The sequence below is a fragment of the Rutidosis leptorrhynchoides genome, chromosome 1, assembly GCF_046630445.1.
Source record: "Rutidosis leptorrhynchoides isolate AG116_Rl617_1_P2 chromosome 1, CSIRO_AGI_Rlap_v1, whole genome shotgun sequence".
Taxonomy (NCBI): Eukaryota; Viridiplantae; Streptophyta; class Magnoliopsida; order Asterales; family Asteraceae; genus Rutidosis; species Rutidosis leptorrhynchoides.
Genome location: NC_092333.1, coordinates 452,549,259 through 452,572,911, shown reverse-complemented (window position 1 = coordinate 452,572,911; position 23,653 = coordinate 452,549,259). Strand labels below are relative to the sequence as shown.

At 33.3% G+C, this 23,653-nt stretch overlaps 2 protein-coding genes across 2 annotated transcripts; one reads left to right on the top strand and one right to left on the bottom strand.

Moving 5' to 3' along the window:
• Positions 1 to 8,416: 8,416 nt before the first annotated feature.
• On the top strand, positions 8,417 to 18,733 carry LOC139873394 (ascorbate transporter, chloroplastic-like). The gene is made up of 11 exons (XM_071861331.1): positions 8,417 to 8,629; positions 10,114 to 10,709; positions 10,918 to 11,025; positions 11,576 to 11,731; positions 12,397 to 12,612; positions 12,705 to 12,914; positions 14,068 to 14,205; positions 14,353 to 14,454; positions 17,279 to 17,344; positions 17,747 to 17,831; positions 18,358 to 18,733. The coding sequence occupies exons 1-11, from the start codon at positions 8,575 to 8,577 to the stop codon at positions 18,453 to 18,455; spliced, it is 1,830 nt and encodes a 609-aa protein (XP_071717432.1). The 5' UTR covers positions 8,417 to 8,574; the 3' UTR covers positions 18,456 to 18,733.
• A 1,413-nt stretch (positions 18,734 to 20,146) lies between these two features.
• LOC139903562 (cytochrome P450 86A8-like) lies at positions 20,147 to 21,772 on the bottom strand. Its single transcript, XM_071885817.1, has one exon. The coding sequence runs from the start codon at positions 21,770 to 21,772 to the stop codon at positions 20,147 to 20,149; it is 1,626 nt and encodes a 541-aa protein (XP_071741918.1).
• Between the last annotated feature and the right edge of the window lie 1,881 nt (positions 21,773 to 23,653).

Below are 23,653 nucleotides of genomic sequence, written 5' to 3'. Positions count from 1 at the left end.
TCACATTCATAAGACAACTTGGGCCATCAAAGACTCCCTTCACCCATTTCAACGTTTACACACCCATTTGGGTCACCACATACCCAATTAATACCCACTTACATAACATCTAGGTGTGATAGTAGTTAACTAATCAATTTAAGACCCATAAACACATTTAACATTTCAAAACCCTAGGTTACTCATCTTTGAGTCCTCATGACCCAAACTTACCCAAAAACCCCAATTCACTAACAAAATAGGTTTTATGTTCAACACTACCCAAACCCTAACCCTTAAACTAATTAAAATAAGGAAATTAAGGTTAAGACTTACCACTACAATCAAAATGTAGTTAGGGACTAGATGAACAACTTTAGAACTCGCACTAAGCTCCGATTCGACCTTCTTCTCCCTTGATTTGAGCTCTCACACTCTAGAAACCCTTTCTCTCTCTAAATTGATGTGGAGGAGATGTGGCAGTTGAAGATGGAGTAAATGGTGCTCCAAAACTGATCTAGAGCCTTAAATTCGTCCACAAAGTAAAAAGACCAAACTACCCCCATTAAAATATCTAAAAGAACACAGCTGGCCCGCCAGTTTAACTGGACGGCGTCCAGGATTCTGGACGGCGTCCAACCCTTTATAATTGGACGGCATCCCACACTTCTGGACGGCGTCCCATACATCTGAGAAAACGGGATCTTACATTTATATATGTATTAACACATATAATAATATTCAAACAAGTTTACGTATTAATATTATTAATATATTTGTTATTTTAATAATTTATATGTTATTTATTATAGTTATTATATATTAACGTTTAGAATCTTATATAATATATTAGGATTAATATATATATATATATATATATATATATATATATATATATATATATATATATATATATATATATATATATATATATATATATATATATATATATATTACTATCTATAAAAATAACATTTTGTTTAAAAGTATGTAATATTAGTATAGATATGTAAAATATATATATTTTTTTATATAAATCTCATTTGTTTGATAAAATAATAGTTTTTAATGTTACTAAAATAATGATAATAATACTATTAATAATAATAACAACAATAAATAGTGATAATAATAATAATGATAATAATAATAACAACCATAATAATAATAATAATAATAATAATAATGATAATGATAATTTCATAAAAATGATATTTTTTAACAATAATGATAACTTTAATAACACCAATAATAATAATAAAAATGATAATTTTCATAAAAATGATAATTTTAATAATAATGATAATGATAATAATAATAATGCTTATATTAATAATAATAATGATAATACTAATAATAATATTAATAATGATAATAATTGTAATAATAATAGTAATATTCATAATATTAATGATAATATTGATGATGATAATAATAATAATAATAATAATAATAATAATAATAATAATAATAATAATAATAATGTAAATAGAAATTATACCATCATGTATCATTATCATTATCATGGTTCTTATATCGTCATCATCATCATCGAGCTCACATCATAACATCACGACATCACCATCTTTATTCGAATATCACCCTTCCATCATCATAATCATCTTGATTTCTACCATTATCATCATTGCATCTTAATATCAACAACATCATCGTCATGCCATCATTCGTCTTCACAATCATTCCCTCATCATCATTATCATAACCGAAATCATGATCATGATCATCATTTATTATACATACCGCCCATCATCATCATTATACAACATCTAATCTAACTAGTCACCATCTCTATAATCTGGCCCAAATCTCCTTTGGCCCAATAGTAATTTCATAAGCCCAAGTATTCAAAAGCCCAATAACATGTTTTAATTAATTTTGCTCAATGGATTTTTGTGATGTGGGGTTCGTCTGGAAACAAAATAACAACGCATCATCATCTCTTACTCTAATCATCATCATGATCATTATCCAACTTAACAGTTTCATCGTCACTCATCATCAATCAACATCGTTGATCATTATCGTACATCATTATCATTCAATATCATCACCATCTTACTAGCTAACATCATCAACATCGTTACCAGCTAATCAATCATCATCACTATGGTCGCTACTTTCGCTGTTGCAGGTTTTAAAAGAAAAACGTACGAGTAACAGTAAGAATCAAGAGTAATAACATCATGGCTTGTTTTCCAAATTACACGGATCGCGTATGAACCACACTTTCCGCGTATTTTTGTGAACAATTTACGCGTTCCGCGTATTTTTGTGAACAATTTACGCGTTCCGCGTATTATTGTGTCAATGTTACTGTAGCACTTCTTCTTAGTTACAGAAATAACGTAGCAACAACAACTCAAACAGGAACAGAAGTTGTGCAGTAGCAGGTGACGGTTTAATGGTTTATATAGTGGTTTACTATGGTGTTGTGTGGTTTTCGATTAAAACACAGGTGGGTATTGTTGATGATAGTTGTAGGGTGGTGGTGGAGAGGGTTTAAGGTTATATAGCTCGACAAAGAAGAGGAAAAGAAAAAAAAATGCTAAGGTTGGTGATGTTAGAAGGGTGGTTGATCATAGTGATCTTGACGGGGTGGATGGTGGTCCGATGGTTGTACATGGTGATCAAAGATGGCGATGAAGGTAATCAAGAATGGTTTGATCGAAGGAAAAATAGACAAAGTTAATGGGTGTAATTTTTTTTTAATCAAATATCAATGATTCATGTATATAAATACAAATTGAGTGATGATGTAAAAAGTAAAACAGTGAGTCTAGTTCACTTCACGGGTGTACAATTATTTAATAGACTACCGACAGTTTTCACGGGTAATGTTTCGTGCTCCGTTGATAATTTGTGGCGGATAAACGTCGTCAGAAAAATCCCAAAATCTTAAATTAATTATATTTATTTATTTCGGTCATTATGGTATAAAATTCGGTCATTAATTATTTAAAATTATTAATTAAGTATTAACTCAAACTGTCCGCGCTCGATTCCCGGGTAAAATATAAAAAGTTCTAAAATTTAACAAATAGCTCCTAAATACATTTTTAATAAGTCTATACTTTATATATCTCATTTTCGAATCACCGTTTATTTTAAAATTATATAAGTTTGAATTTAACTTGCTTAATATCAATCGGAACATCAACGAATATTACAATCATTAATATTTATTTTTAATATACTTTATTTATATATATAGATATATTTTAAATAATAATTATTATAATATCCTATTTTTATTTTATTATTTTTAATAACAACAACATATAATACTTCAAGTTATATTTCAAATTATTATTTATATATATACACACATATCTATTTACAAATAATTGTTCGTGAATCGTCGGGAATGGTCGAAGGTCAATCGAACAGTTCAAAATTTTTGAGACTCAACCTAACAGACTTTACTTATCATGTCAGAAATATTAAATCGTATTGAGAGTTTGGTTTAAAATTAGTCGAAATTTTCCGGGTCATGCCAGTGAAATCATAGGTTTAGTAAGTATATTGTATTGAACCACAAGATTTAGTATAGGGTGATTATCCAAATCGTTTACATTCCAAAAGTTGTTGTTTGTATCACGAGCACCCAATTATCAAGGCTTAACTGAATAGTACCTCTGCATCATAGTGTTAGAACCTACACTCTACCCGAAAAATATATTTCATTCACCGACGGTAGCGAACCGTCCGAATGAGGGTTCGTCAAACCCGCATGGCCACACAACATAAGTTCTCGCTTACACCCTACAAGTGTAACTAATGATTATTGAACTTGAGGATTTTTGTTCTAACTCGTACGTGGAATGTTTGTTTTCGTACTTGTGTTCAAAGTATAAAAGTATAAAAGTATAAAACGTTTATGTTCTCTCATCCCAAGTATAAGTATAAAAGAGTAAAAGTGGGACTATGATCTCACCTCGAGTGCACGAGTATATAGGTACTTCACAAAGTAAACGTGTGCAAGAACGTATGCTAGTCTTGACCTAAGCAATAGGTCGTATCAATATCAGTAAAGTATGAAGTCGGTCAAAGTTGTTCAATTAGTCCTATGGCTCGTTATGACTCGATTATATATAGTATGTGAGTCAAGTTGTCAAGTTTCATGCAAGATATAAGTATAAAAGCATGTTAGAACGATTAAACAAAGTATTGGTTAAGTTTGAATAAAAGTCAACTTTGGTCAAGTCAAAGTCAACGAAAAAGTCAACACGTTCGGGTCGGGTCTCGGACAATTTTTCTGAGCTAATTAATCATATATGAGCATGTTAGAATAAGTTACATGTTAATCGGAGGTGCGTAGCATAGTTAGAATTTAACGTGAAAAAGAACAATTGAACAGCCCCCAAACTCAGCAAATGTCGTGCCGCGCAGAATGAGGGCCGCGCCGCGCCAATAGGCGTGAGCTGGTTCCTGGTTGTTTCAAATGTTCAAGTCTCGAACCAAACTTTATTTAAACATAACTAATGAACCATAAACACTTAAAACGCATGCCATACATCGTTGGAAAGGTAATTTAACGAGGAATACAACTAAATACATTTCACCAACCAAAACCAACATTTACGATAATCGAAAACTTGTCGAATGATCCTTTAATGCTAACCATTTAATGTTTCAAGCTCATAAATGCAATTAATGATTCGGAAACTTAACACACACATATAATACGCCGTTTCGTAGGTAATTATGCATACAATACTACTAAACACTTAAAAACAACATTGCAAAGCATTTAATGCATCAAAATTCACATTTAAGGCTACCAAACCCTAACCAAAAATCATAAACTCAACAATCATGTTAATGAAGTCTTTCCAAGTCAACCTACATACCAAATTGAAGCTAGTGATGCTAGTAACACATTTAATACACGCACTTTTAACATCTAACAACATTTAAACAACCAAATCTCAAGATCAAACTAGTCATTTTTCAAGTTTAAGCTAGTTACACCAAAATGACAAGAACAAGCAATTTAATCACATATTCATGTTAGACTTGAGCCATAGACACTAATTAACACACTTTTAAGTTAAAAAACACTAAGAACATGAAATCTAGAGTTTTTAAAAAGTTACCCAAAAGAGATGAAATCGGTATGGAATTGAAGAGGAAGATGCAAGGATTCCAAATATGTAATTTGTTTTGAAGAACGCTTGCTAGATCAAATTTAGATGATGAATCTTTGATTTGGGTGTTTGAGAGTAAAAAGTGAAAGTATCAAAATGTGGGTGAATGAATGAGTGGAGGAGGAGGAGGAGGTTTGACTCTTTGACCTAGTCAAGACTTTGGTCACTTGGCAATATTAGTCCCTCAAGTTTAAAAGCGGGTGCGCGAATTAACCAAATGAATTAACTTAAATACGTAGAGTAAACGATAGATGTTATAATTAATAACGGACTTTAAAATAAATAAACGGAAAGTAAACGAAAAAAGAGGGGTTGTTACAAAAGTTGTTGATAATCACAAGCCTAATGCTCGACATTCGATTTCATAACCTAAAACACAACAGAAATTTCGAATTTGATCCAAGTCAGTTCGTTTAACTTTTTCTCCGAAACTTTGACCTTCAAATTCATGATTGAATCTTCGAATTAGGATATGAGGATTTGCATACACGTTCACGATGAGATTGAGACCACATCTGCATTTTTAGATTTCGCTAATTCGTTTCAGATTGATTCGGAGACCAAATCTGTTAGTGAAGAACATGAAAAAAAACGTTGAATATGGATATGAGATTAAGCATAGAGCATCACGAGATGAATTTGAACATCTCTACACTTTTACATTTTTCGATTTCGTTTCAGATTGATCTTGAAAGATCAATATGTGTTTGTTTTTCGTTGAATGATGAACATGATCGAATCATGATGAATTTATACATGTTAATCTGAATTATTGATGCTCGATCATTAGGTTTTTGATGTAGATCACGAATTTATGTTCAGATTTCTGTGTGAATCATCAATTTGAAGACTCAAAATTTGAAGGATCATGAACTTTGAGAAGATTTTGAACCCAATCACATGTGATTGTGCTTGAAAATCACATGTGACTGTAAACTCAATCACATGTGATTTTGCCTGTCAAATCCAATCACATGTGAATGTACAGACCCAATCACATGTGATTGTAAATATAATCACATGTGATTGTAAAAAAAAATTGAAAAAAAAAAACTGATAAAAAAAATTCAAAAATTCCGAAAAAAATTATTTTTTTTCAATCACATGTGATTGTCGCGTCACATGTCGCATTCTCATTGGTCCCTTTAATTTCAAGCAAATAAGTGATTTCAAGTGATTACAATTCTATAAAATTTAAGTAAACTTATTAGTAGCTTATTTAAAACATAAGATCTACAATTTTAGGTTACTTGAAACAACTTAAGAAAAAATATATGAAACATAAAATTACTAAAAAAACCCTTTAATATATTATTACATAATTTTATTTTTGTCTTTTAAGTCATTTCTTTTTGAAAAACCAACAAACACTTTTTAAAGTAATTTAACAACAATAAACTTACAGTTAGTTATCAAATACATACAAAAAATATAAGCTTCGGCTTTTAGCTTGAAAGATAAGTTCCAACTTCCAGCTCTAGCTCTCAGCTCATCCATACACACCCCTAACTTTGTTTTTCTTTTGTGTGCTCTCGAAAGTTTTTGCGTGTTTTTGTTCTTAGAGTGTGGAAGATTGGGGTTAAGGTTTCTTATGTTGTTGTTTCTTAAATGCTAATTGATGTTGAAATCAAGATGTTAAGGGTAGTGATTAGCTTAACCTTTCTCTTAAAGGGTTAGACATCGCTATATCCTTTCCCCGCTTTGTTTTGTTGATATGCGGACCATTTATTATGGACATGTCGCATAGCTGCTTCAGTTTGGCAATGAGTTTGTCCTTGGTTTAATGTATCATGCCCTGATTTGATTTTAAAAATTATATTATTTTATGGGCTGATTCGTGGAACAGTTCGAATGAGCACCAAATGCGCCTTTTTCGTTTTGTTGCTTCTAGTGGCTTTGAAGATTTTACAGTGATGTTCTTTTTGGTTCTTTTGATCTTAGGGAAAGTTTACTGTTTTGATAGCATTAGATTGTTTACATTTAATTGATTTAATGATTGATGTTAATGTAAAGCCAGTTGGAATGACCGGCTTATTTTTCCATTGTAATGTCTTCACTCCACTCTGCCTCAGTTGCACATATTGTAAGAAAAAACTGTTAACCGTATACAGGCAACACTTTTAACTCTCATGATCACGTGCAACAGCCTAACAACTTCAGGTAATGTACTCTTAATGATAATTTACCAATAAACAAAACTAACAATAAAAATTCAAGGTTGGTTACACACACTACAACTACAACGACATTTACATTCTTTTCAAAAGTAGGAACCATCATTGTCGGAAAACACATTTAAAGCATTGGTTGTCGATACGGGATATAATGACCCTATCAAATCACACCACCTATCAAAGAACTTGAGGAAACGACACACGTATTAGAGTTTCACTATAGCCCGTTAACATAAATAGGAAATACATATTTCGTTGTAGATGTAATAATGAAAAGTTAGAATCACCGATTACAATTGCAAGTTGTGAATGCAATCATAGTCACACCATTAGCTGGATGTGTGAATAACATTACAGATACGTCGATAACTACCACAGACCCTACTCAACCTTCACCGTCATGTATAGTTTTGCTAACATAGCTCCTTATATTATAAGTAGTAACCATGAAATAATATGCAACAGAACTGAAGTAAGAACGTAAATCACAATTTCCGCAGCATACCTCGGCTTATCATACGACTTGTTTGTTGGTGATTTTAGTGTCATCCAACATTCATTTTAGTGAATTGGGATTTTAGTATCATCCAACATTCATCCTTAATTCGTGATTTTGATTTCTTCTTGCCTGGAAACAAAATTGTTCTTGTCTTATCTCAATTAGGATTTCGTATTAACCCGAGACTTGTGAGAGACGAAATACTTAATTAGAAAAGTGTTTGACGATTCAAGAAGCACTTGTTAAGAATACACACAAATACTTTAAGAATACACTTGTTAAGGTACCACTTGTTAAGTTGTTATACAGTAAGTTCAGCAAATAGAATATATTGAATAGTCTTTGCTTGAAGTACCTAAGATGCCCTTGGGTCCATATCTCGTACCAAACAAATAAACGTTAAACACTGCGTCATCAAGGGGCAATTTTGTACCAAAACAAAGAATCCTCAACGCGAGTGACCTCGTGTCGCTCCCTGAGCCTCTTCTTAGCATTTTCAACGGAAAAGATACTATTCTTCCCGCTTTTCTAAAACTGATAAAAGAAAAATGAAATAAAACAATAAAAATTAATTTTATTTATTTTTTGGTGTGAGATATTCGTATGAAGAACAACTATTCTGCAGGGTTTATCCTATTCTTCTCACTCTAAAAACCTAGAGAGAGAGTGTGTGTATTTATATCTGTGAAAATATGGTGTAATTCTGCAATTACTTATCGTTTTGCAGCTTCGTGTAGATTATATTCGGTCAGAAATGGCAATCGGTGCCGCTATTTCTCACCGGAACTTCACTTCTTTTATCAGTTCGGGTAATTATGATGTCATTATCTATAATTATAATTAAATTTTTACCTGTTTATGTGCGCTTGTCTGTAGCTTTCTGTAATTTGAGATTGATACTGTTACTTTGTGCATTATGTTAATTTATTAGGTTTAATGCTTTGAATCCAGTAGGCTTGCTAGGAGTTCGTTATTGATTTAATCAGACTTTCTGTAATAGTTAATTAATTGTTGAATTAGGAGCATGCATTGCTTGCAAGACAGGTTTAGGGATTTTAGACTTGAATTGTATCTGCATCTGTATGTTAATTGCAATTACGCCATACATTGTTATTCTAGCTATGTAATAATTAAGTGAAAAAAATGCCATTGTATCATCATTGCTGGCAATTTTTGTTTAGCCGAATGTGCGTGTAGACGTTACTGCTGTTCTGATTTGATTTGGTTTGTGCCTCAAGTCATTTTTGTGTCTTCATCACACTATCTGTGCTGATGTAGCATTGTATAATCTGTTTTTATGTGTTTGTTGTTATGCTTTAATTGCAGTAAGCATGTTTAGGTCTTGGAATTGTGCCAAACTTGTGTGCAAGTTTATTTTCTTTTTGATAGACTATTTTTGTTGTTCAATGCGGGCAGAAGTGTTCTCCGTAAGATGAAGCCTCCGTATAATCGTATATACACAATGAATATTATATATTTATTATAACTTTACTGACATTTAGGTTTCTGGGACTCGGCACTTAGCTTTTATTTTGTTGAACGGGCTCCTTTTTCAATCGTTGAACTGCGGCTATATTGTTGTTTAAATGATGGATTCTTATTGATTATATATGAATAACGGTTATTAGTTACTCGTATTTCATAAACATGCTTGAATTGCATCTCACCATTTTAGGCCACCTTGAATGTTTGACAATAAAAGTAGAGGAGGCTTATTATTTGAAAACAGATTTCTCATGTTTAATCATAGTGAACAAACATTGGTTTTTCTGATCATAGAGCTAAAGCATAATCTTGTTTAGGCTACTTATTCTTCATGCTATAATTCCATGAATAAATCTGGTTTTTTTGGTGGTTGTACATTCAGGTTGATGATCCTTAAAATTCAACTTACTGTCAGATCTTTATTTTTTTCATAACTATTAGCTAAATGAGTTTGAGCAGAATTATTTTTTTAAACTTGAATTACTCCCTGTTGATAAAATGATTACTATGGTAGCGAGTGCAATATTTACCCATTGAAATTCTTATTCGATAAATAAGGATTAAAGTTATTATTAGAAAAAGATGTTTTGCTGATACTTAACTTACTACTTAATCTTCCTAAAATAATACTGAAATTAGCAGAAGGGATAAGTTCAGATTGTTATGTACTTATATATATGCATACTAGTAAAATGACTACTTAACTACCTTGCATTTTGCATAAACTAGTAAGGACGTACTTCAATTTTCTCAAATATTATAAACGTTTGAAGATTATGCTTATTGTTATTTATATCGTTAATTTCAGGTAAAATTTATCAACCTGAACAAGCTACAACAAATCAGAGATCAGAGAATTTGGGCTTTTCTACTGCACAATATGCACATAAGAATACGTACAGAGAAAAGCGATATTGCTTAAAGAAGATATGTGCTGTTTCCGGATACTGGAATAGCATATCTTCTTACGGTCATGATCCTTTTACTGGTAATGCGTTAAGATCTGGATCAATATCCTTTTCGGATGGGGCCCATCATTCTAAGATGCCACAAGAATGCAGAAAGTTCCAGATGAGAAATCATAGTCAAAGAGCTACAGGAATATGCAGATGTTTTGTCTCTTTACTTTCCAAGAACTGCAATTGGATTAAACCGGCGCCGATTAAAAATATTATTATATCTAGTAGGAAACAACTTCAGCCATGGCGTACAACTATCAATACAACGCGTGCGAACTATAAGTCTGAGGAGTATGACGTTACAGGACCAGATTTGGATTCATTTGTATCTTCCGAAGGAGGAGCAAATGAGGCGGTTCTGGTTGTCGGAAAAAAGCAGTTTCCAAAGCGTTGGGTGATAGTACTTCTTTGTTTTTCTGCATTTCTTCTATGCAATATGGACCGCGTGAGTTGTTTATTTATTCTTCTTATCCGGATTTTTTAAAGTTTTTTCAATTTACAATGCTTTCTTTCCACATATTGTTTGCTAATCATCTCAAGGTAATTATGTTGCATCTGTCGTAGCAGTGGTTCAGATACTGTAACGATTTTGTATGTGTACGCCTTCTTTACTTTTTCACATGTCATTTCTGAGAATTTCTATATTATTTTAGGTGAATATGAGCATAGCAATACTTCCCATGTCAAAGGAGTTCAATTGGAACAGTGCGACAGTTGGTCTGATTCAGTCGTCTTTCTTCTGGGGCTATTTGCTTACTCAGGTTCGTTTTAGTCTTCACGTGTGAACATTATAGCGAAAGATATTCAATGTATAGTAAATGCTTGTGCTGCTTCCATACATGACCTTCATCTTCTATTTGTTTCTATTAAAGCTTAACCCACTGCCTTCCAGTTAACTTTTGTTTCTAAATCCTAGTAGTACATGAGAATTTCAGATAAATAGCTGATGAATATATTACTAATTTTTGCCTGGTATTTCGTTGATGTTGCATGACAAGTTTTGGTCACTGGGATCTAAGTACTGGTTATTGTTGACCAATGAATTTCATGTTAGTACAGCAAAAGAAGTTGACTGATTCACCAAAATAAACTAAAGATAAAAAAGATGGATCAAGTATATCACAATTTCAACATAATGACGGTGTACTAAGTAAAGTTTTCTGTACATTCTTGCAAGCGATAATATGAGCATATTGGATATGCCATTTCACTTAGGTGGTCATGGTATCTATATAGAACCTGTTGCCTAAAATCATTCTTATATTCCTTTTAAAATGTCATTTAATTTCGTTTCATGTTTTTGGGTAGTAGATTGCTGGGGGAATATGGGCAGACAAAATTGGTGGTAAGCAAGTACTCGGCTTTGGAGTTATCTGGTGGTCAGTTGCAACAGTTTTAACACCGATTGCTGCCAGAATAGGACTGCCATTTTTACTCGTTGTGCGCGCCTTCATGGGTGTTGGCGAGGTTGATTTCTCATCTTATATTCATATCTTGGCTTAATATGTTACTTCACTTGCTTTTTTGCTTTTCCTTTCATTAATAACATTCCTTGCATTCTTTGATTTTCTTCTAATCAGCGTTGTAGTAACTTGTAGTATGTGTTATTCAAGTTCCCTAATTGTATCAGGCAAAAGAGAGCCATCCATCATATATATTCAAATCATCATACCCAGGCAATTCGAAAGTTTTTGGACCATTGAACCATACGGACATCATTATACCCTATAAACTCCTTAAATATGTTGAGCGACTATGATCTATATGTATCAAACGTGCAAAGTTAATTAAATGAACTGTAAACTTTCAGTCGGTGAGGACGTGAGGTACTTCAAACAGTCCATGCAAAAAAAATTTAAATCTTAAAAGTGCAACCAACATGCATTTTTAAAAGTGAAACATATAGTTGTTATTATGTATAGGATAATGGCTAACGTTTACTCATATGTCATAACTTGCAAGACTTTCAATTTGAGCTATGAGACTCTGTATGTGATGCTGCAACGTGATTTAGCCCTTAATGATATAACATCATCTGTTTTTTTTTTTTTTTTAGCTTATTATAGATCTTAAACACTGCATTTCTTTTTGGAACTAAACTATTGAGTAAGTAATCTGTCTTTTTCTATCAGGGTGTTGCAATGCCTGCTATGAACAACATTCTTAGCAAGTGGATTCCCGTATCAGAGCGAAGTAGGTCACTGGCAATGGTATACAGTGGAATGTATTTAGGCTCCGTAATAGGGTTGGCTGTATCTCCTATCTTGATCCAGAAGTTTTCATGGCCATCTGTGTTTTACTCATTCGGTTCCCTTGGAAGTGTGTGGTTTGCTTTTTGGCTGAGTAAAGTAAGTTTTCGTGCACATTCTTAAAAACCATATCACTTATTTGCTTAACCGCGTAGTGAATTAATTTTTGAAATTCTTTGGCTTTCTTCTAGGCTCACAGTTCACCGAGTGAGGATCCTGAGCTTAGTGCCGAGGAAAAGAATTATATCTTGGGTGGCAATGTCTCAAAAGAACCCGTAACTGACATTCCATGGAAACTTATATTATCAAAGGCACCTGTCTGGGCTCTTATTATATCCCACTTTTGTCATAATTGGGGAACATTTATTCTTTTAACATGGATGCCTACCTACTATAACCAGGTATGATAAAAGTCGCCTAATATCGTAGTCCCTCAATATTTTTTTCTTATAGGTATTTTCCCTCTTTATATTCAAGTGAAACCTATCAAAAAGATTTTAACATTGTATGTTAAGCATGACTTTGCATAGTCGCAATAACTGTGTATGCACCACGAAACAGCTTTAATAAGTTTCTTTTTTCATGAATTTAGAATAGATATATAGGTGGTACTAGTGAAATGACCCGTGGAACCACGGGTTTGTTTAAACGAAACAGTTTAATGATATGCTTTAATTAAGTGAACGTAAATGCTAAAGTCATTTAGTTTAGTGACCCGTGGAACCGTAGATTCCGACTATGAAACTTGTCGTTGTTTTTACAAACATATCAATATAATTAACTTGGTCAGAACAAATGAACTACATTTATTCTCCCACCACTTTCTTTCAATTTTCATCACAATTATTATTTTTCTTATCATAAAAGCTACATTACAACATTTTATTGAGACATATATTTCGCATACATATGTAACGTAATTAATCCCGTAAAAAGAACCCATATTTGAATAATAATAATATAATAATAATAATAAAGTTTGCTCTAAAATTGAGTATTTATATTTTTAATAATAATTATTAGTAATAACAAATGCCTTTTTTTTTAAAACTAAAATACAATTATTATATGAAGGTTGTACAATATGCTTCAAAGTTTGTACATGTGTTCATGGGGTGTTTTGTAAAAGATTGTACAATTTTTTTTAAAGTTTGTACATATAATCATGAGGGTGTTTTATCATAAGGTTGTACATAATGTTTCAAATATTGTACATATGGTCATGGGGGCGTTTTACCATAAGGTTGTACATAATGTTTCAAATATTGTACATATGGTCATGGGGGTATTTTATCATAAGGTTGTACATAATGCTTCATATATTATACAATTAACATGTTAATATTTTAATTAAAAATAATTAACTATTTTAATGACATCATTATGAGGGGCTTAAATTTTTTTTCTTTATTTTTGAATTTTTTTTTTAAGCTTGGATGATCCTTATTTATGACATCATCATTTTAGAGATTTATATAATACTATAGATAGATGTGGTCAAGACACATTAACAATCATATTTTCAGATGAGCTATAACATGTTTCTTTCTACAGGTGTTAAAGTTTAATCTTACTGAATCTGGACTGTTATGCGTGTTGCCATGGTTGACTATGGCCGTCTTCGCCAATATAGGAGGTTGGATTGCAGACACCCTTGTTAGCAAAGGTCTATCTATCACGACTGTTCGCAAGGTTACTATATAGTATTATAATAGCTGTCTCAAATGCATTAGTGACACGATAACTCGCCTCAGATGGAGCTGCAGTCTGCGCTGCATAATAAGACTTTGAGAATGTTTGTGTACGTAACGCTCGTCTATGGATTTTTGTGTTTTGCAGATAATGCAGTCAATTGGGTTCTTGGGCCCTGCTTTATTTCTTACTCAGCTGAGTAATGTCAAAACTCCAGCTATGGCGGTGCTCTGTATGGCGTGCAGTCAGGTATGACTTAGCACAACCCTTCTTTGTATGTGAGGGACTTTTTTTTTTTTTTTTTTAATTGTTAAAAGGCATTTTTATCGATTTGGATCTCAAAATCAATAGTATTACAGTTGAAGATGGTAAAACGTCTTTCCAGTCCATGAAAACCTGAAAACAACATTGCTAAGTTAAACACATTGACTATTAAACACTAACTGGAAAACCACATATTCGATGCTAAATATAGTGACATGGTTGAAGAAACTAACTCCATTTTTAAACCTGAATCCGCAACTGCATTTCTTAGTTGACGGGATAATGCAATCATAAATGGTAGTGGTGTTGCTCAATTTAATTCTTACTTCGTTCCTCAAATAGATTACATGTTATGTAGTACTATTAGATCATCAAATTAAATTATTTAGTATTAGCTTAACTGCATATTGTTTGACAAACCATCACAAGATGGCCTAGAAATGGAAAAGAGATGTTTCATGTTTGCGGTTTTTTCTTTTTTTGGGCGTATCGGGATTAGACCCATTTCGATCGAGGAAACCGTTTGATACTGGTTGGCATCTTTGCTATTCTGACCAGTGTTGTAAACGGCGACCGCCTCGGTCGTTGCGTCGGCCGGTGCGGCTTTTTTTACTAGTCCGTCCCGACTCGAAGAAAAACGTCTAATAAGGCGGTCAACGATGTCAAAGTCGGGAAAAGTCAAGCGAACGTAATGCGTGGATCGTGGCCAAACAGAAACTAAAGAATTAAAAATAAGAGAAAAAGCTCTACGGCTCCTATTCTTTTATTTCAATCAAATAATAACAATAATAAAATGATTCGACTGACTAAAACTAAAGTTATCATAACTTTAAATAGACCAAGGAAAACTAAAAGTTAAGAACAACTAAAAGATAAACACAAATAATTTAAATTTAAATGTAAACACCACATGTTATCTTGTTACTTGCAAAATACGTACATGCTTCCAGACTTCGGCTCATTTGTCTTCACAAGCCCACATGTGTTCAAAACAACTTTGATGCTACCCTTGACCGCTTCTCTCTTTAAGCCCAACAAAAATAGCTAGCCCAAATAATTCATGTAGCCCAACACTTGATATTCGATCGGATCCTGCATCATTCTCCCCTTCTTCAGAAGGACTCGTCCTCGAGTCTAAAACTTCAACTAAAACATTCAAATGATCCTCAAGAACTGTATGAATAATGTTTCCCGCATCACAAAGATCCGGATATTTCTCTTTAATAAGCCTTTTGACCCAAGGTTCGCCCTCAATATTTCCTAGATCAGTATTATTCAAACCCACACCAATCTTTTTGAAATTGTTATTCAAATCAAAATCAACATCTTCATTATACATGTTGATGTCTTTATTGGTGACTACCTCCAAATCACTTTCATCATCAGATTTAGAAAAAGAAAAAAATTCCTCTCCATCAGTATCATAGATGGGTTCGGTACTATAGATGGATTCTCCATCCTCACCATCTATATCATAAATGTGCTCTTCATCCTCACCATCCGTATCATCAATGATTTCTGAATCGATTCGTTCCGAATCGTACCGCGCAGGGAATCGTTGTTGGTTCAGTTCCAACTCGGCGATTCGCTTATATAATCGTTCAATTTCTGCGTTTTGAGGGTCTTCGTTGCCTCTTTCGGCGTGTCTACGATTATCCCCATCGCTGCCTCGATCGGCGATTCTGCAATAGTTTCCTCGATGACCTCCACGAAACATTTTTTGGCCAAAACCTGAGCTCTGGATACCAAATAATGCGAGGATCGTGGCCAAACAGAAACTAAAGAATTAAAAATAAGAGAAAAAGCTCTACGGCTCCTATTCTTTTATTTCAATCAAATAATAACAATAATAAAATGATTCGACTGACTAAAACTAAAGTTATCATAACTTTAAATAGACCAAGGAAAACTAAAAGATAAGAACAACTAAAAGATAAACACAAATAATTTAAATTTAAATGTAAACACCACATGTTATCTTGTTACTTGCAAAATACGTACATGCTTCCAGACTTCGGCTCATTTGTCTTCACAAGCCCACATGTGTTCAAAACAACTTTGATGCTACCCTTGACCGCTTCTCTCTTTAAGCCCAACAAAAATAGCTAGCCCAAATAATTCATGTAGCCCAACACTTGATATTCGATCGGATCCTGCATCAGAAGGTCAGGTTGACTTTTTGTATCCCTTAAAAAAAGTTAATAAATAAAGTATAAAAAACCTATATATTGTATAAATTACGACCACCACATCTTATTTTTGTATCCTTCATTTTTAAAATATACATATTTAAAGTATTTATGTAAAAAATAGATATATCCAATGTATTTATATTTGAAAGTCAACGTTGGTCAATCCCGACTCGTCCTCCGCGGCGTCCCTGTCTTGACCGACTCGTCCCTTCAAGGTCTTCAACGACGCGTCCCCAACTCGCGTCTTTTACAACCTTGATTCTGACAATAGGTGTCATGTTCAAACCGCACTAGCAACAACATCTTGGGTTGGCCAGGGAATGGGCCGGAAACGGCCACGGGATAACCCGGTTAGGCCGCGTACATAAAAGTAAAAATAGCCTTCCTCGAGTAACGTGAACAAGGAAAACCTCATCCGTTTACCCATTTACATATGCAGTCTACATAATAATTTCTTTGTAGCCAGCATGTCAACTAAATTGATACGTATATCGTTAAAAAACCATGTTTCAAAAAAGTCTATATAGTAATTAAGAAGCTCAGTCCTTTTTTGCTAGCTTTCAATTTTTTCAGTTATACCCTTGCCCTAATATGACGATTGCAATTCTTTTTGACAGGGTTCTGATGCTTTCTCACAATCTGGTCTATATTCCAATCACCAAGACATTGGTCCCCGCTATGCGGTATGTGTTTTCTCATATTATTATTTCTGCACCCATTATAAAATATCTGCAATTTATATTAGGTACCTAAATATGATCGGGTAAACTGCAATTTTTTATCATGTTATATTTGATATAACATGATGCCAATAACGGATCAACAGATAAGGTTTTCTCTGTTTAAGCTACCCGGGGAGGGCGAGTATTTTTATCCGTGGCCTTACCGGTTTATCCCAGGACGCCCACCAGTATGCCGTCTTGTGATGGTTATACAATATTATATAATGCATAAACATATACTGTAAAATAATGCATAAACATATACTCTAATCTAAAAAGGCCGGTTTGGGCAACTTCTAAATACTCTCTGGGTTAATACCTTGTTTAAAGCTAATAGAAACACATTTTGATTTTCTACATTAGGGCGTGTTGTTGGGGCTATCAAACACAGCAGGAGTACTTGCTGGAGTCTTTGGTACAGCTGCAACTGGTTATATACTCCAGAATGGTAAGATCATTATTCATTACGACTCAGACAATTTACCTTACTGCCCCCTTTCCCTTACTTTTAGGAAGTGTTATTCTCTTGAGTAAGTCTCTTGTAAGCTTAACCACCCCTAACACCACAAACCAAGTAATTTATTTATGCTATAAGCCAATATAGAATAGAATTACATAATCCCTAAACCAATTAAGAGCCATGACCAAAACTGGCAGGTTTTGAAAATTTACCTCACCCACCTCTTAATCTCAAAAATGTTAGTGATGAAACCGGGAATTTTATCTTGACAATCTTTTAGTTTTGATAGAGATCTCGGTATGAAAGGCTAAAATTGAAACCTTTCATCATTTTACATGAAGTTTTCAGCTATATGTCCAATGTCTAAATTGTCTCCTTAGTGGCAAATTATATGCACTTTTGAGTGAATCCCCTATCCCCATTCGGTAGTTAGATAACATTACGAAGTTACAGTTATAGCTTTTTAGTAAGTGCTCATTAGAGATTAACATCGTTAAGTTGTGATATCTGGCAGGTTCTTGGGATGATGTGTTCAAAGTGGCTGTTGTGCTGTACATCATTGGAACTCTGGTTTGGAACCTTTTTTCCACTGGGGAGAAAATTCTTGATTGAATACGCACAATAAAAAATAAAAATAGATAAATTTATAGGTAAAAGTGTAAAACTGTTTTCGCTCGTGGACCTAGATATAGTCCATTATGTCTGTTCTGGACTATCTTCGGTCTAGTGGGTCGCTCTCCAGATATGGTGGATTGAATTTAGTATTAAAACTTAACGCCTGACTTGAGGTTGTACCTGGTCTGCAAGATTAATTTTCATTCGTCTAAGTCCATAGTATTTCCTATCTCGTTATTTCTCTATTTATTTTGTTTAATTCTCAAATGTTTACCATTTACGTTTTACACGTGTTATATATTGTGGTATGATGTTAAGATGCCAAATGTTGGTGCGTCAAATGCAACATGCCTTGTTACGGTAAACATATTTCGTGCACGCCACTATATCGCTAACAATGCCTTGGTGAGCTTTGACCATTTGACATTTTCGCATTTGATGTTTCAAGTTCGTATAAAAAACCATGTTTATTGGTTTGACAGCCAAATTAAAGGAAATCATGAAAACAATTGTGTAAAAACTTGAAATAAACAGTGAAAGCTATGTTTTTTTATTACTAAAATCATACGAGTAATATTGAATTATTGATGATCGTTTTAATGTAAACCAAATTTTAGTAACGGCCAAACTCAAGCTGCAGCTACAAAGTTATATCAATAAATGTCACAATACCAAACAAAAAAACGTGGTTAGTATTTGTCAGCGCCGTCTCAACAATTCGAAGGCCCTAGACGAAAATAAAAATGGACTCTCACACACGTTTAATTTTTTAATACATATAAAAAGATAATACTTAAATTTATCAATTTGTATATACTTACAATGCATTTAACTATTTAAAATAACAATATTACAATTTTAATTGACAATTTTTTATTTAACTAAATAGAATATTTTGAGATATATATATATATATATATATATATATATATATATATATATATATATATATATATATATATATATATATATATATATATATATATTTATATTTAAAATTTTGGGCCCTTCAAACTTTTTGGGCCCTAGGCGGTTGTCTATCTTGCCTATGTCCGTATTTGTAGAATCCTATATGGGACAAGGAAAAGTAGGTTAATAAAAATGTAGGTATGTAACCAACTTTCGCGGCTTTAATTTCTACCATTAAAGTTAACAGCTCCCTTGAAGCTACCTTCATGATAAATAATTGAAATTTGTACAGTACAACCCGTGAAAGCAATAATTTTATTAACAAGATTGCATTAATAATGTCTCTAAATGGCAAAGAATTAAAAGATGGAGGAAACTTAATTTGTCAATACAGAGTTGCTATTAAGTAAAGTAAAGACAGTAAACCGGTAAAAATTGCAAATTTCACCAGCCAACATTCAATATATGTAAATAATATAATAATATTAATATTTAATATATTCATAATTATTTCATATGTGAATAACATGATTTCTGTTAAGTATTTGTACGCTTAATATTTATTCCGGTGAAGGAATTTATAACAAGACTATAATGGCACAACAATAATAAATGAAATTGTACCTACAAGATGAAAATTGCATCTGAACCATATTCAAACCACAAGCTTGACCCGATCCAACCCAAATATTACTTTAATGGTATTCAAAATTTAAACCTACCTCATCAAACTTTTTACCGATAAAAAATCAACCCAGCCACCAAAATCAAAGCTACTATCAAACAACCCAACCTCCACCACCACCACCGCCGCCACCACCACCACCGGCAGTTACCACCTTTTCTTTTTTCACACTTTCTATAACTGGCCTTAAATCCCTTTGAAACACATTCACTTTTAACCCATACTTCATGAACAATGTCAATGACATCTTTTGCTCCACTTTGTGTCCGGGAACCACAGCAAGACGGTGGCGTAGCAACACCGCAGCAGCTATCGACTTCATTTGCAAATAAGCCAAATCTTTCCCTAGACATATTCTTGGCCCTGCATTAAATGCAACAAACCTATATGAATCATGCCTTACAAACTTTGTTCCATCAGGTGACAACCATCTCTCGGGTTTATACTCGAGGCAGTCATCGCCCCATGTCGACTTCATCCGGCCCGCCGAGTAAATCGAATACGTAACCGATGATCCAGCTGGAACAAAAGTTCCGTCCGGCAACACATCATCGGCTACCACATGTTTCGCGTCCTCCGGCACAGATGGGTATAGCCGGAGGGTCTCAGATAATGCTGCCTTCAAATAAACTAATTGATCAACTTCCTCAAACCCTAACGGTTCATCGGTCCATTTTGCCACGTCATCGCCACGTGTCTCTAGCAAGACACTAGAGATTTCCTTTAAGATGTTTTCTTCCACTTTTGGATTCTGAATCACCAACCAGAAAAACCAACTCATCGCAACTGATGACGTGTCACGTCCAGCTAGGATGAAATTGAGTGCCACGTGTTGCAAAAACTTGTCGGAATAGGATTCTTTCATTCTCATAAACCTTGATAACAAGTCATCATGTAGGCTTCCTTCTTTAACCAGAGTGGACAGCTCATGCCTACGTGTACTAATGATGCTGGACAAGTAATCTTCCACGTGTACAAGGCTTCGGCTCAAGCTGACCTCCAAGCCGAGCCGGAGCCATTTCCTCATTTTCCAAATAACTTCCGGAAAAATAAACCGTTGCAACGAAGCCTCTGTTGCCCGATCGAAAGCTAAAGCAAAGCTATTATCGGGCAACTCCGGGGCTAATGTTTGCGGGTCTTTTCCAAAAGCCAACCCGCAAATATTATCAAACGTTATCCTTAGCAATAGATCTTGTAGATCTACGGGCTCGGCCTGAATCTGAGCCCGTTCTAAAATCGGGCAAAACCGATTTTTGATGGCACGTGTCACCCATCGAGCCATGGCTTGACGAAGCGTTCGGGTTGTGAATTCGAGTGCAGCCGTCTTCCTTTGTAAGAGCCACGTGTCACCATCCGAATTAAAGATCCCTTTACCCAATAAATCATGGAAAACAGCTTGCCAAGTCGGGCCTTTTGGGTAATTATCAAACCGGGTTTTGAGTATATGTTCAAGATTCTTCGGGTCACAAGTGACCGTAACCAGCCCTTGTTTTCGGGCTAGAAATGGGACCGCACAGATACACGTCTGGTAAGTACCGTTACAGGCCCGAAGGTTATCTGCAATCCATTCATGCAATCGATCTGAATTCTCAATCAGGCCTGGAAGACTGCCGAATAAAGGCCATACACGTGGACCCTTTAAGGACCTTGAGATGAAAGTAAACCATAACAGATAAGCAGTCACACCGGTAAACAACAACAAAGCTATAGATACATCCATTTCTTTTGTATCTATCACCTTTTCCCGCCAAAATTCTTCAAACAAAATTCTGATAAAATGAACACAACCCAGATCAGATATCGGTTCAAAAATTAATGGGTTTCGCTTATTTTGATAATAATTGCTGAAAATTAGAACTTTTTTAGAGAGAGAGAAAGGTTTTCAAGATTCAAAAACTGTGACTAGTAATGCTAGAGTCAACCAACATTGCAATCACAAATGGAGTATTACAGAAACAAACCAGATTCAATATCAAACAGAATAAAGTAAAGTGAAGAGATAAAAAGTAAAAAAATTAAAAATTAAAAAAAAATTAGAGAGAGAGAGAGAAGTTAAAAAAACAGGGGAAGAGAGAGAGATGAGCAAAAAGAGAGGAAACAGAGGTGTGATTTATATAAGAATATGGTTGAGGAGATGGAAAGCAATTACTGAGGACAGAGTGTTTGAAATCTCTCTCCTTGTTTCAGCCATTTGATATGAATGAATAACCATTAATGCAATAACTGAGGTCGTTGCGTGTGTATTTAAAGATTTCATAACAAAATAATGCTATAAATCTAAAAAAAGTTTATCTTTTTGTTTGATTATCATAAAATTCCCAATTAAACCCATTAACATCTCTTTCTGTTTCTCTCTCTATACAACTAATTCAGCAGTGGTTTGGAGATGGATGAATTTAATGACTCCATCTTCAGTTCATGAAATACATATTATATATATATATATATATATATATATATATATATATATATATATATATATATATATATATCTGTGTGTGAAAGAGAGAAGACTTACAGGGAAGAACTCTGTCTGAAAATGATGATACTATGAGGATTTATTATTTAATATACTTTTGATATGCATTTGGACCAAATTATTATTATTTAATACAATTATAAAATCTAATTGTATTAGTAGTAGTTGACGACACACAAAATGGACAATCAAATGCAATGCTATTATTTAGTTATTTGATATTTTTTTAATATTTATTTATTATTACAGAATTAAAAGGATAATAGCTACACATATCATAAATATTATATAAATAAATTACTTTTACAGCACATCTCTAATCTCTATCACTAATTATCTAATTCTAATATAATATATAATAGACATTTAATTTATTTAAGGCTCAATAAGATTTACTATTCACTATTGACCAATTTACTCATAAATTCATTATTAATATTAAATATTAATATTCAATGTATATTTTGTACTGCTTTAATTGTATCACATTGCAGTTAACTTATTTACTTTTTGGAATCATATTATGATTAATTTCCACATGAGAAAAATAATATATGATGTAAATGAAACATGGTGGTTTGATGATATTTGCTAGTTAAGATTTGGTGAACTAATTTATCAAGAAAACTATGAAATTAAGTTTATGTTTAATTCTTTATGTCAAATATGAAAAATCTTTTGGCTATTTTAGGTAACCTATATTTCACCCTTTTAGTTTTGGATTACTCAACCATGACCCATGACAAAACGACCAGGGAACTCTAACATATGTACATTTTCTTAATAATTTGTAATTTATATGATACAAGTTTTATGAGCTCGTGCAACAGCTCGTGTGTTGCACGACATTTGTATAAATTAGTAATTGATAATGTTAATATTGACACTTATCAAATGTAAAATATAATTACAATAAAAAATCATTTATTACTGATAACATGTGTATCGAAAACATTAGTATTGAATACTAACGCACAGATTATGAGCCGTGTTGGAATTATTTTAACTTCAATTGACAAATATCGATAAAACACCAAACATGAGCTCCTAAAAAGTTGTTTTAAAACCGATCGTTAAAAATAATATTTTATGTACATCTTTACTTGTATATGCTTTTTGTCC